The sequence below is a fragment of the Schistosoma haematobium genome, chromosome ZW (genome assembly GCF_000699445.3).
Source record: "Schistosoma haematobium chromosome ZW, whole genome shotgun sequence".
NCBI lineage: Eukaryota > Metazoa > Platyhelminthes > Trematoda > Strigeidida > Schistosomatidae > Schistosoma > Schistosoma haematobium.
The window spans coordinates 49172882-49185442 of record NC_067195.1 but is presented as its reverse complement, the minus strand read 5'-3'; the positions used below and the strand labels follow the sequence as shown (position 1 = coordinate 49185442).

The 12561-nt window shown below is 30.9% G+C and overlaps 1 protein-coding gene across 1 annotated transcript in view; it reads right to left on the bottom strand.

The window, feature by feature from the left end:
- WDFY3 (WD repeat and FYVE domain-containing protein 3) overlaps positions 1-12561 on the bottom strand; it is a 108798-nt gene that overhangs the window by 71832 nt on the left and 24405 nt on the right. Inside the window, exons 17-23 of the mRNA XM_051208673.1 lie at positions 11784-12073; positions 10504-10738; positions 9519-9673; positions 5596-5907; positions 5303-5419; positions 3145-3525; positions 66-262 (exon numbers count right to left, since the gene is read on the bottom strand). Of these exons, the coding sequence (XP_051071719.1) occupies positions 66-262; positions 3145-3525; positions 5303-5419; positions 5596-5907; positions 9519-9673; positions 10504-10738; positions 11784-12073 (1687 nt within the window). The remainder of the gene's footprint in view (positions 1-65; positions 263-3144; positions 3526-5302; positions 5420-5595; positions 5908-9518; positions 9674-10503; positions 10739-11783; positions 12074-12561) is intronic.

Below are 12561 nucleotides of genomic sequence, written 5' to 3'. Positions count from 1 at the left end.
AATTACAATAAAACAGATAATCAATAATAATAATAATAATAATAATTTTTTCTTTAATATTTTACCGTAAAAACCATTTTGACGACGCATATGTTGATAAACATAATTGTATAAATGAAAGACATGAATTAATGAAATTCACTCGGCCAACTACATCAATTACTAAATGACGTCTATGATTTCCTTGTGTCCAATTTGAATGTGCATTCATTAATAGATAAATAACACGATCAAAGATGACATTCCATATAGGATGAATTATCTAAAAGTTTTATTTGTATAAATGAATAAAGAAAAAAAACATCAAAGATGAATTTATGAGTAAAACATTTAATTTATATGCTACACGTATAACCTTTTTAATAACTTGTTAAACAGAAGATCAGTTAATTAGGATCAAATGTTTAGTCATCATTAGCTTTCTTTTTCCAATTCGCTTCTACATTAGCAAATACATTCAGTCAGACAAAAAATTATACTTACCAAATGATTAAAATAGTGTGACGTATTCAACAAAATCATTCACAGATGTGATTTTATTTTATTATTCTCTAGTGTCGTACAATATTACATACGTATACATAGTATACGAATCGCTGAATCCTATACTAGGATGAAACAGTTGCCCCGTGCTTGTTAAGATTTTAACAGTTGGCTAATGAAGACTATTTCATGATGCAGACAACAAACTCCAACAATCACTCCGAACGCATCATACTTATTCAATATAAAATGATGTAACAATAATAAATGAAACAAAATTATCCAGGTATAATTTACAAAGTAGGTACTCATTAGATGGTAGTTCATGTGCATCATAGTCGAACCAAAGGATAAATCAATTTAAATTTGGCTAATTTCCTTTTTTTTTTTTATACAAAAATCAACCATTTTTTAAAAATCTTGAAGGTGTAAAGTAAGAAACGGGCGTTTATATTACAAGCATATACATTGGGACATAGAAAATGATGTATGCGTTCTACAATTTATGAGCATACATTACTAACAAATTACAGTTCAAAGTTTCCAACGTCTATAATAATCTTATTTTTAAAGGACATATTGCCAACGTTTTAAAGATGTTTAAAACAACTAGTAAGCAAAATTGAGGTTTTCAAAATATTTTTCTGAAAGAATTGTTATTAAACGACTCAAAACTTATATTTTTATTCAGGATTAAAAGTTCATTGTCTTGTGAAATTTTAAATCATTCCTCGTGTTAAAAGTAACTTAACACTTACATAAACCACAATAAAACAACCTTGACCTTGGTCTCATCATATGATCTTGGCTCACAAATGTCTACAGATATTACGTTACTCAATATACCAGTCCTCGAAAATTTGTTCAAACCTAATTTTGTTTAATCCAATAATAACAAAACAAGGAACTCTACTGAAAACCCTTAAACACCATACCATCTATTACAAATAATAGATTTCAACTGTCTTTCGATTCTATCAACAAGTTTTTTTAATTAGGCTACGAATGTAGCTGATGAAAATCTACGAAATTTAAATGAATTTATGCTATTCTACTTGAGATACTCTTAGTCAATAGAGATTTTTCCAAGCGAAAATTGCCGACTAATGTGACAAAATTGCAAAGTTGATTGTGTAAACATCAATACCGATCTAACACTTTTTTACATATGATAAAAAATGGTTTCATAATGACATTGATTTTTTAAAAATAGATCATGAAAACGCACAGAATAAGCATATGAATATGAATATGAATATATATATATATATATATATATATATATATAATGAATAAAAGCTTATGTTGGAAAGCTAAAAGTAACAGTATATCAGTTAATCACTTTATATACACAATTTCAAAAAGTTTTGTCAGAAATTTATATTTATAGCACAGCTCTACAATCCATAAATCAAATATTTTAGTCCATTCAATGTGTAACCAATTTCACTGTATGGGAGGACATCTGATTGATGAATATCAAATCACAAAAACACCGATTGATAATGTTGGCTAATATAAGAAGTGAGTGGATAAAAGTAAAGACTACTTCAAACTATGAATCAGTCCATAAAATTAATGGGTTCCGTTGATCTGTATAAAAAAACGTGTAACCTTCTTTATAAGCAAAGATAGATGGTGGCTAACCGTGGAATCCAGGACGCACTTTTCGTCCAGTAGCTAAATGGACAACGCGATGGCGTTTGAAGCGAACGGTAATGGGCTCGAGTCCCAGAGTGAACATCAACTTGGGATGCAGGTACGTCCAACTGACGAGTCCCAAATAGGACGAAACGTGCACCCTGGATTCCACGGTTAGCCACCATCTATCTTTGCTTATAAACCTTGTTACTTGAGGCAATAGCGAGGCAGTCCGCACAGGATGCATGATGCATATATGCTAGCGAGAGAGTGATCAGTTGCAGTTCTACACAACAATGAGAAGATACAAGTAAATAATAACAAATGAGTGTAACCTTCTTCCTGCAATTTCTCAAGATAATATACATCAGTGTTTGGTTTCAGATTCTGAAAATTAGAATATGTCAAAAGTAAACATTCATTTTCGTCCATCTTTCTACAGATCTTGTTAATCAGGTTATTTTAAATATACTAGTTATACTACTAATCGTATAAATGCAATTTTGTTCTTGTTAAAACATTTATTGTTACAGTTCTTATCGGTATTTTCTTTCGATGAAGATGAGGCATGTCAATAAACTGAGACAAAAGAAATTTGTTGGGAATGCTATGTTGTTGATTAGAGTTGTTTTTCCATTCTACTTGAAGAAATAATCAAATGGACCGAATAGTGAATATAATAAAATTCTAGAACACTTAAATTAACTCATTCATCAAGTAATTGGGTATGAAGGATAATGATACTACCCGGTCCCCCAAAACGAAGTGAATAGAGCGGGTTTCGAGAGAGAAGTTTAGTGACTGAAAGTTAAACCCCCTAATTACTAAGCCACTGCTCTAAAGTATTATTTTATCTCTAATAATATAACTGTTTTCAAATGACAGTTAGATCGAATTTTGAACAATTATTATATACAATCACTTTATTTCAGCGAATAAAGAAATCAACTACACACTTGAACATATCAGAAACGAGAACACATAAAAACAGAATAAACAAACATCAAAAGAATAGCTTACCAATTCAGACTTATCATTACTCCCTGTAGTCGAATTTATTACATCACTTGATGAATTGTTATTATTATTATTACCATTAGTATTATCATTATGTGGTAGATCTGATTTTGGTAATGGATTTGGTAATAGCTCAATTAAATGCGATATAAGACTAGCTACTAATTGATAATCATCTTCGATAAAATGTGTTCTCTCATCATAACGTTGCTGTTGTTCGTGCTGGTGGTGAACGATTAATTCATTATTAATTGTTTGTCCATTTATCAATGCACTACGTCGAATACGAATATCTGCATCGTTAGTTAATTCACGTTCAATACGCCATAAATCAAGATCACAGACTAAATCTTCAAAAGCTGGATAATCAACAGAGGGATATGTCTGAAAATTTTAAATAAAAAGTACACGAACGATAAATTGCAAACAATTATTACCATCATTTAAAACAATCGTTTAGTGGCAATCAATGAAATTCAGGACTAAATGGTAATATAGATTCAACTCCCTCAGAATGCAAATATGCCAAGAGAAACTGGTCAGTTGTACACTCCGACGAAAACAACAACAGGAAGATTCAAACACTAAAACACATCAATTATTATTGTTTTTAATAAGAATTAAAACACGAAAAATAATTTGCAATGGAATATTATATGACACTTAGATATTTTGTGAATCCTCTACAACTGCATACGAACTAGTGTTTTGGTAATACATATTGACAGAGGTTCGCAAAAATGAAATTTATAAAAAAAAGCGACAATAAACATACAAAATACAGTAGATGTATATACAGTTAGTTTTTTATGTGTCAATTAAGGTGAACATTCTAGAAGAACAATTTTAAAAAGCATAAAGGCACAAATCATTGGAAAACTGATGGCACAAGTGAAATTCTAACAATTACAAAAACAGATTAGGAGAGTAAAATGAACAAAGCTTAGGTAAGATACTAAAATAAAAAGAGTTTATAGTCTGGGAGCATAGAAGTGAATGTTACGCAACAAAGAGTTGGTAACACTCGGAAAGGGTGAAAACCATTTTATCTGATTAAAATTCAATAAAAACTCAGAAACCTCTAAAAAGGGAATGGTTATGTATCACACTCTGACTACGTAATTAATATTTTACTAACTAAACTCAGCATCCTTCCACAAGTTTCTAGAATAATAGGGTTATCCATAAACCCTCAAATACTCTTGGTCATGATACACAAAGTAACATAAAAGCGAAGCTATTGCCCTTACTTTGTATCTTCCTCCACGATTCCCGGCTCAACTGTACCAGAGGTTCAGAGATCCCGGAAGCAGCCAGGAAGTTATTATCAAGTGCTCTAGTACCAGATATCATCAAGTGTTTGAAACTAAAGTCACTAAGACATTGTGAGACTGGCAAAAATACCCCTTTGAATCTAGGGAACTGATTTCATTCCTCAGAGACCGATGGTTGTACTGAAAAGCAGTATGTATTAAGATGTTTGTTTATTGACTATTTTGAACGATATTGAGATGTCGACATCGTGTACACTAATAAGTAGACGACGGGCAATTATATTGTTGAAAACTGTTGACCTGTTAGTTTCGATTGCCATAGAAAATGATAACTCCTTATTTTTTGTTTTTCAAAAGTATATGTTTCGGTATGTACATGTAAACCAGTAAATATGACGAGAGTTCATATGAAGCGTGTATTTGTTATTTTTCACCAGTACCAATGGGGGATTTGTTTAATAAAATGAAAATATAGCAGCGGTATAGGTCTTTTAAAATGTAGATCTTAGTTCAGAATCAACTATACCAGCTATTTCATCACTTCTCAAGCCAGGTATCAAAAGGACAGGCTTTTTCTCGGCCGAAGAATATTCTTTTATATCGCATCTTCTAATAATTTTTGTGGACAATAATTGTTCAGCAAAAACTCAGTTGTATGGTTAGTTATCCTTTCACACTTTCCCCTGAAAATCATTTCTTTATAATGGATCTTTGTTACTATTCTTAAATTTTTACAAGCTCTGGAAAATCTATACGAAAGACAGATTACTTTTTTACTGCAGATAACTACTTCAAATAAGCACTAAACTACGTTTATACACAAATAAACAAATAAATAAATAAATTATACACAAAATTTAATAACGTTCAAACAATAATCGACTTACCAGTGATATAGGAGATTTATCGGTCCATGAATTCATATTCAATGCTAAACTGAGAATAGAGTCCAAGATTCTAGTAGTAAGTAGATGACGTTTACGACGCAATAAAACAGCATATATCTATAAAATAAAGAATAATCATAAAACCCGAACAATTGTACATATTGATATGATAGAGAATATTTGTAGTTTAGGACGAGGATTTCAGTAGCATCAGGTTTTCTGAGCTGGATGGTATAGTCGTGAAACACAATTAAACCAACCATCAAAGAGAAAAATTGTGCAACTATACTTACTTGATAACCACTAGTTCGTAACATTTCAATCGATGCAGCTGTATTACATTTGATCAATGTACAGGCTGCTTTATTCGATGCATACAATGTTTCAACATCTTGTGCCATAGCAATTAATGCTAAACTAATTCGCATTCCTTCACCACCTGTTACACAATGAACTAGACGACAAACGGGACTTGGAGTAAATGTACGAACACCTTGATATCCAACAAGTACAGCACCAAGTGGTCTAGCTGAACCATTCAAATGTAAGGCTGAATTACGTAAAATACGTATAGGTGTTGCATTCTCTTTAGGTGATAAATAAAACTAAATAGGAAATAAAAATCAGAAAACAAAACAATTAAAAATTATTCGCCATAATAAAAGTAATAATAATAAATATGTTGTCTTCTTTGACAGTATAACCGAAAATAGAAAAGTATTACCATTTTTAAAAATAACAGGGGCTAATATGTGTAGAGCAAATAATTAACATATGCGTAAAAAGATAATTATGTACGTGAACTCAGTGAATAGATAATACGATTCCAATAGTGTAAGTAGTGCATTATCAACTATAGATCATAAACTTGAAATCGTTTTTCCTGTTTTTAGCTCAACAGTTCATTTATTACAGTTATATACACCAAATACAATTCACTAAGTAATAAAAAATTGAAGATTGATATCTTCTAGTCTTATTTATACAATTTGTTACTATTAAATACAAGGATATTTTGTCATTTATAGAAATGTCAATAATATCAACAATACTCAGACAACTCATTTACCAAGTATAAATAATTACGTAATCCGGTTACAGCCACATATTTGCGTGATGACTAATGATGTTAACCAACTCTGCATAGACCGAAGTACGTGCAACCCGATTTGAATCTGTGAACTAATGATTAAATGTTTGCAAGCATTAATCATGTTATCACTTCTATGAAAGTATTCAACATACATGGATTATTTATTCACGTGAAGAGCTGAGTAGTAAGATGATTTCGTACTAACTGTCTATAGTAGATTATAATCAATTAGTTTAAAAAGCATCGAATATTATTTAGAAAAGAAATTCCACAAAAGGAATAATTAAAATGATTAACAACTGAATTAAAAGCAAAATCCATGTGAACTCATAATTCATTCAAAAGTTTATCTCAAAACAACGGTCTCATAATTGTTCCAATTGACTGCTTATCGCCCCTCACAAAAAAAAACAAATAAGTTCTAGTGGGAGCAGTTCAACTATTATACCACAACAAGCCAGGTATTAAAAGGACGGGCTTTTTCTCGACCGAAAAATATTCTTTTATATCGCATCTCCTAATAATTTTTGTGGACAATAATTGTTCAGCAAAAACTCAGTTGCTAAACAAAGAAAAGAAATTTATACGAATATTCGTCAAGATTAGAACGAGTAGTCTGACAAAAATTGGGCGCCGAGTATAGAAAAGCCATTATATGTGAAAATTATATTTGAAATAATCTCAGAGATTGAAATTTAAAGTAATTCCAACATTTCGTTCAGCAAACTTGTCTGAACTTCTTCAGAGTAACAATCAAAATCACCAAAGAAATATATAGCATTTAACAATCAAGTCAGATCAAATATATACTATGTTAACCTAATCATATTTGGATGTTGACTTCAGTAAATAGGATAGCATGAGTCAGTTAAATGCAAATCACGTGAAAAGAAAGAAAAAGGAACGAAATTGTTATATCCTGACGAAGAATAAATGAATGGTAACTGCTAAGAACTATTTGTAGGCTGTTATCACGTATATTTTTGGATAACTATTAAGTGACTATATTATGTGTATATTCATATTCCTTTTATTATAAGCTTTCATTTGATTTATTGACTACTATTATATGATTTACCATTCTTAACATATCCTCAATCTATTAATTACAGGATCTCACACTCACAGCCGCTTTTGATCTGATCTCGTATAATTGTTATTTTCTATTTTATGGTATGGTGCGGTCTGGTTTCCATGTATGAACACTACGTATGTCTAAGATATTATTCATACACTGGAAGCTGAGATTGTGTTCTGGACTCGAACGGATAGAGCTAGACGAGAAGAACCAATAAGGAATCTGAGTTGAATCTAGGCTGTTTTCACTGGTTGACGCGTCATTGGTTTGGCACAGTGCCAAGGTCATAAAAGTCGGTACTCTATTGGCAATCTTACCACGTGATAATTAATAGGGAAAAAGACATAAAAGAAAAAATAAATACAAACTAACACTTGGAATGGCCATTAGTAGTTCAGTAGTATAATGAAAAGATTTGAGATCTGATTGATTGGAGGACAAACTAACGATTACATTTTATATATTATTTTATAAAGAGAAAATTAAATACGAGGATTAGACGAAGACAAAGTACGTTCTTACTAGTAACAGAGGGAAAGTAACCGAAGAAAAAAACAGGATAATACAACTAATGAAACAAAAGTTATGGTAGGGAGTCATTTACTTCAACAATTTAAGGAAATAAGAATTAATAGGTCTGGACCATTTTAATCAAATTTATTTCATCTACAGTTTACAAAGACAGACAATAAATAATTAATCAAATTAAATCTGATTAACGAGGTTATTACCACTCGTTTAAATACAAATAAAGCAAAAGAACGAATAAAAAGAAAATCACGTGCTATGATTTAATTCGGTGAAAAACAATCAATCTATGGATAAATTGAAGTTGTTCACTTCGGTTCAATTAACGAAGCAAACGAGATTCCTCTTTTAAGAATGAACAATACTAGCAAACAATGATTAAATATCTTAGGCGATTGGAGTTAGAAGTCAGGATACCCTGTACCTGCGTTCCGAATTAGTAAGGTGTGTCTATGACCTCAAGGTGAATAAAATCCCTTATAGGCTTCGAACCCATGCCATTCAGCTTGAAGGTCTGAGACGTTATCACTGTGGTATTCGGGTGGCAACTGACCTCCTATAAGACAGATATTTACAACTGATCACTGGGTAGTGACTGATATCATGTTTGACTAATCGTTTAGTGAATCAAGTTTCAATTAATTATATTTGTAAAGTATTTAACACAATAAATCCCCTATGATAAATTTGGATAATGTTATGAGAAGTTGAAGTTTGACAGAATTAAGTGATATACTTGCGCAATACATTTCAAACAATCTTGTTAGGAAGATTTATACATGAAAAAATTAAATGGTCAACTAGACAAATCTGAAGGTAAGGGTAAACAAAGATAATAATAAAGCGCACAATATGAAAACTACGATGGATAATAAATCAGTATTACCAAGGCAGGTTAAGGGGAAGACCAAATTGTTGTCTAGTTGACCTTTCATTATTTTATATATAAATTTTTTAACAAGTATGTGTGGTCAGATTGTTCGAAATGTATTGCGCAAATATAGCACGTAATTCTGATAAACTTTGTTTTCTCGTCGTGTCATAAAGTATAAAATTTACTCAAAAAACTAACGTTAATTTTGACACAAACTTTGAAAGGAAACTGAAGGTAAGGATAACTGTGTACAATATGCAGTCACACAGTACTGAGTTCCATCCACAAAAGTCATAACTGTTCAACACATACAGAAATGAAAAAGCTCTGAAGAAATTTGTAGTCTTAAACTACAGATCTACTTAAGTTTGAAAACCATTGAAAACTAGGAACCAATGAACATATGTTTTATTTTAGTATGGGACTATTCAGGAACGAGTATCCACGACAGTATCAGAGGTCAAATCCTAGATCTTCATACTTCCACCCCAAGTACTTAACATCTACACTATTGAGTTGGTAGACAATTGTTCATCTTCCTAACCTCAATGTAATAATTCCCAATATTTAATAGATACTAAAATTATAACAGATTTTGATGAAAAATAGATAAATATAGACATGTTTTTTTGTATAAACTCACTTGTCGTGCTATCGCTTTGGCATCACACTGATTATAAACTTTACGAATTCTGCTTAACGTAAGAGTTGATATATTACAAGCATATATTCCAAAGACAAGTTTATCTTCTGAAAATAACGGAAAATTTGACTCATCCACATCTGGTCGTACAAATGCTTTTTTGTAGAAAACAAATTGAGAAACAAAGGAATAAAATATGAATAAACAAGTTGAAAAATGAATTTCTGATAAAAACAAATAGATAATATAATCTGTTCAATAATTTATCACAAACTAGTCTTTATTCTAAATAGTATTAAAATTACTGTCGAATCGAATGTCCTACTTCCTAAACTATCTAAAGTTGATCATAGAATTATTACTTAGTGGTCCAAAAAGTAATATGAACGTTATGAAACTTGAATAACAAGCTTTGATTTTATCTCTGTTGGAGTTGTAAAAGCATCCACACTTTTCAAGAATCCTTAAAAAAATGCAGCTGTCTAGTATTACCTGGCGAAAATGAAAAATAGCTAGACGTTTGATATTGTAAATTTTTATGTAGTGAAAAAGAACTCAGGTATGACGAGCCAATTTATTGTTTCATGAAAAACCATATACTAGCTTTGTAAAATATGAAAATTATACATTAAATACATTAGTTGCAAATCTTCATCCAGTTGTCTTTTACATACTTCATTATTCTTCCAATCCTGTTGTTATTCCGATTGCGCTTCCTTTTCTTTCCTCTCCTCCTTATCTCAATCTTCTGCTGGTAAGCATTTCACTTCCGATTCCTGCAACATATTACGTATATCTGTCAGCATAAGTAGCGCACACCACAGACGTATATCCCGTTAACCTCTAGACTAAATACTAACTAAACTTTAATTTCCAATCATACTTGTCCAATTCGTTATATAAATAAGATTTAAACATTTTAGTTATGATTAGACGACTGAATTATATATATTCGTATATATTTAATATGAAATACGATACTTACATGGCATCGAAGGTATGGCTTGAAAACTACCCATATAGTTTGGTCCAAGTTTAGTCATGACAGCAATACGATTAGCTGTTAATGGTTCTTCAATAAAATGAAATGGTCCTATCTTCCATAACAGTTTGCTAGATCTACGCATAGAGGCAGGTGTACCAACAAAACCGCATAGTGATGAAGGCATAATATTACGTCCAAGTGCACTCGACGCTGAAGACGCCCCGATATAAGTGACCTGGAAGGGATATAATTGAGATTAAATTACATACATGTAAAACTGACGAGAATATTGAAAACACTGCACTATAATATATATGTGTATTTAGAAAAATAAAATAAAATGAACCGATCAAAAGTCATACATCTAGTATGTACGATGATTCAATAACATATGCACGAGTATAGGAATAAGGTATGGTGGACAAACGGATAAACCATTGAACTACAGTTTAGCATTCGTACTGATACAATATGGGTCGTCTTAACTATCTTTCAATTCCAATACCTGACAATTTGTAACGACTAATATTCAGTAAATAGAATCTCCGGTGCATTTTATCTTCTTTTTCTACCTGATCGAGGTGGTAAACAATTGACAGAATAGGTTAGCACCAATGGTAAGCCATAGATTATATTAGAAATAATTCTTAACTTTTCGCCAAATAACTACCAGATAAACAGACCTTAATGGTCAAAGCCCAGTAGGTATGCATTTCGTGTGATCATGCGACTCGATAGTTATATGGATTAATTTTCAGGTCCGAAGATTGGGTACATATTCGTCCTATCTCCTCAAAAGTTATGGCAACTTTTAAACCAACTGATATGATTCCAATAATTATTGTGTTTACTAAATAAATGCATACACTTTGATCTCGTCTACACAGAATTCATATGTAAGTAGTAGTGGGAAGTTTGAAAATGAAATATTAAAAAAATCTAACATCCATGTTTATTCGATGAAATCTAGATTATTCAAGCTGAAAATTATGTTAGATTTTCACTAATCACCTTTCCCTTCAATTAACTAATATATTATCTTAAAACCTTTATTTACATTTCTTATTTGTATTGCATTAAGAAGACTTGAAAGATAAAGTAATAAAATTTGAGAATCAATCGATCACAGCCTATGATGAAAATCCCTTTTAAAATTAATTTTTCCTGAGACCAGAACTGTCAAATTAAAATAGTGAAAATTAGTCCATATTACAAAAGACCAAAAAAAATTAAAAAACTGAGTACCCACTTTTTACAAAGAAAACCAATATCCAACTTACTCGACGACTTCCAATAAAATGACCATCTAGATATAAACTACATGAACTAGTTTTGATCATTCCAGCACGATTAAATACCACTACAACATGACGCCAAACATCTAAAGGCCAGTCATTAGAACTATTTGGTGGGAAACCACATGGGAACACTGCGCATGTACCAGTTGCAATCGCATTTTTCATATTTGAATCTGATTCGATAGTTGTGAACTGATCTGTGTTACTATTATTGTTATTATTGCTATTAGTCAACAAGGTAGAACAATCTATATCTAGATCACAAGACTGACCTATATATTTTTTTTAAACAAAAAAGGAGAATCAACGTATAATGTAAGAGACTTTGTAAAAATGGAATGTAATCACACTAATTGATGGATAAGGTGTTATTTTATTAACAATAATAAGAACGCAATTAAAATACCTCTCTATAAAACTAAGCAATAATACACTGACTTCTCTATTTTAAATAAACTGTTGTCAAAATAATAGAAAATGCTCGTTACATAATAGACTACACATTTTCTATAGTAATTTATATGATACATTACATTATTATGTCTAATAGTTTGTAGTAGGCAATCAGTCATAAATGAGTGAATAAAAAAACACAATTCATTTATACGAACTATAGTAAATTAAGTAAAGTTCAGATCAACAAATTTAATAGCTGAAACTAATTGCGAATAACAATAAAAAAATAAACTATCTAAACTAACTATAGATTTTTATGACATAAAATTAAGGATTAGAAACAAAATATTCAGAAAAAAATCTT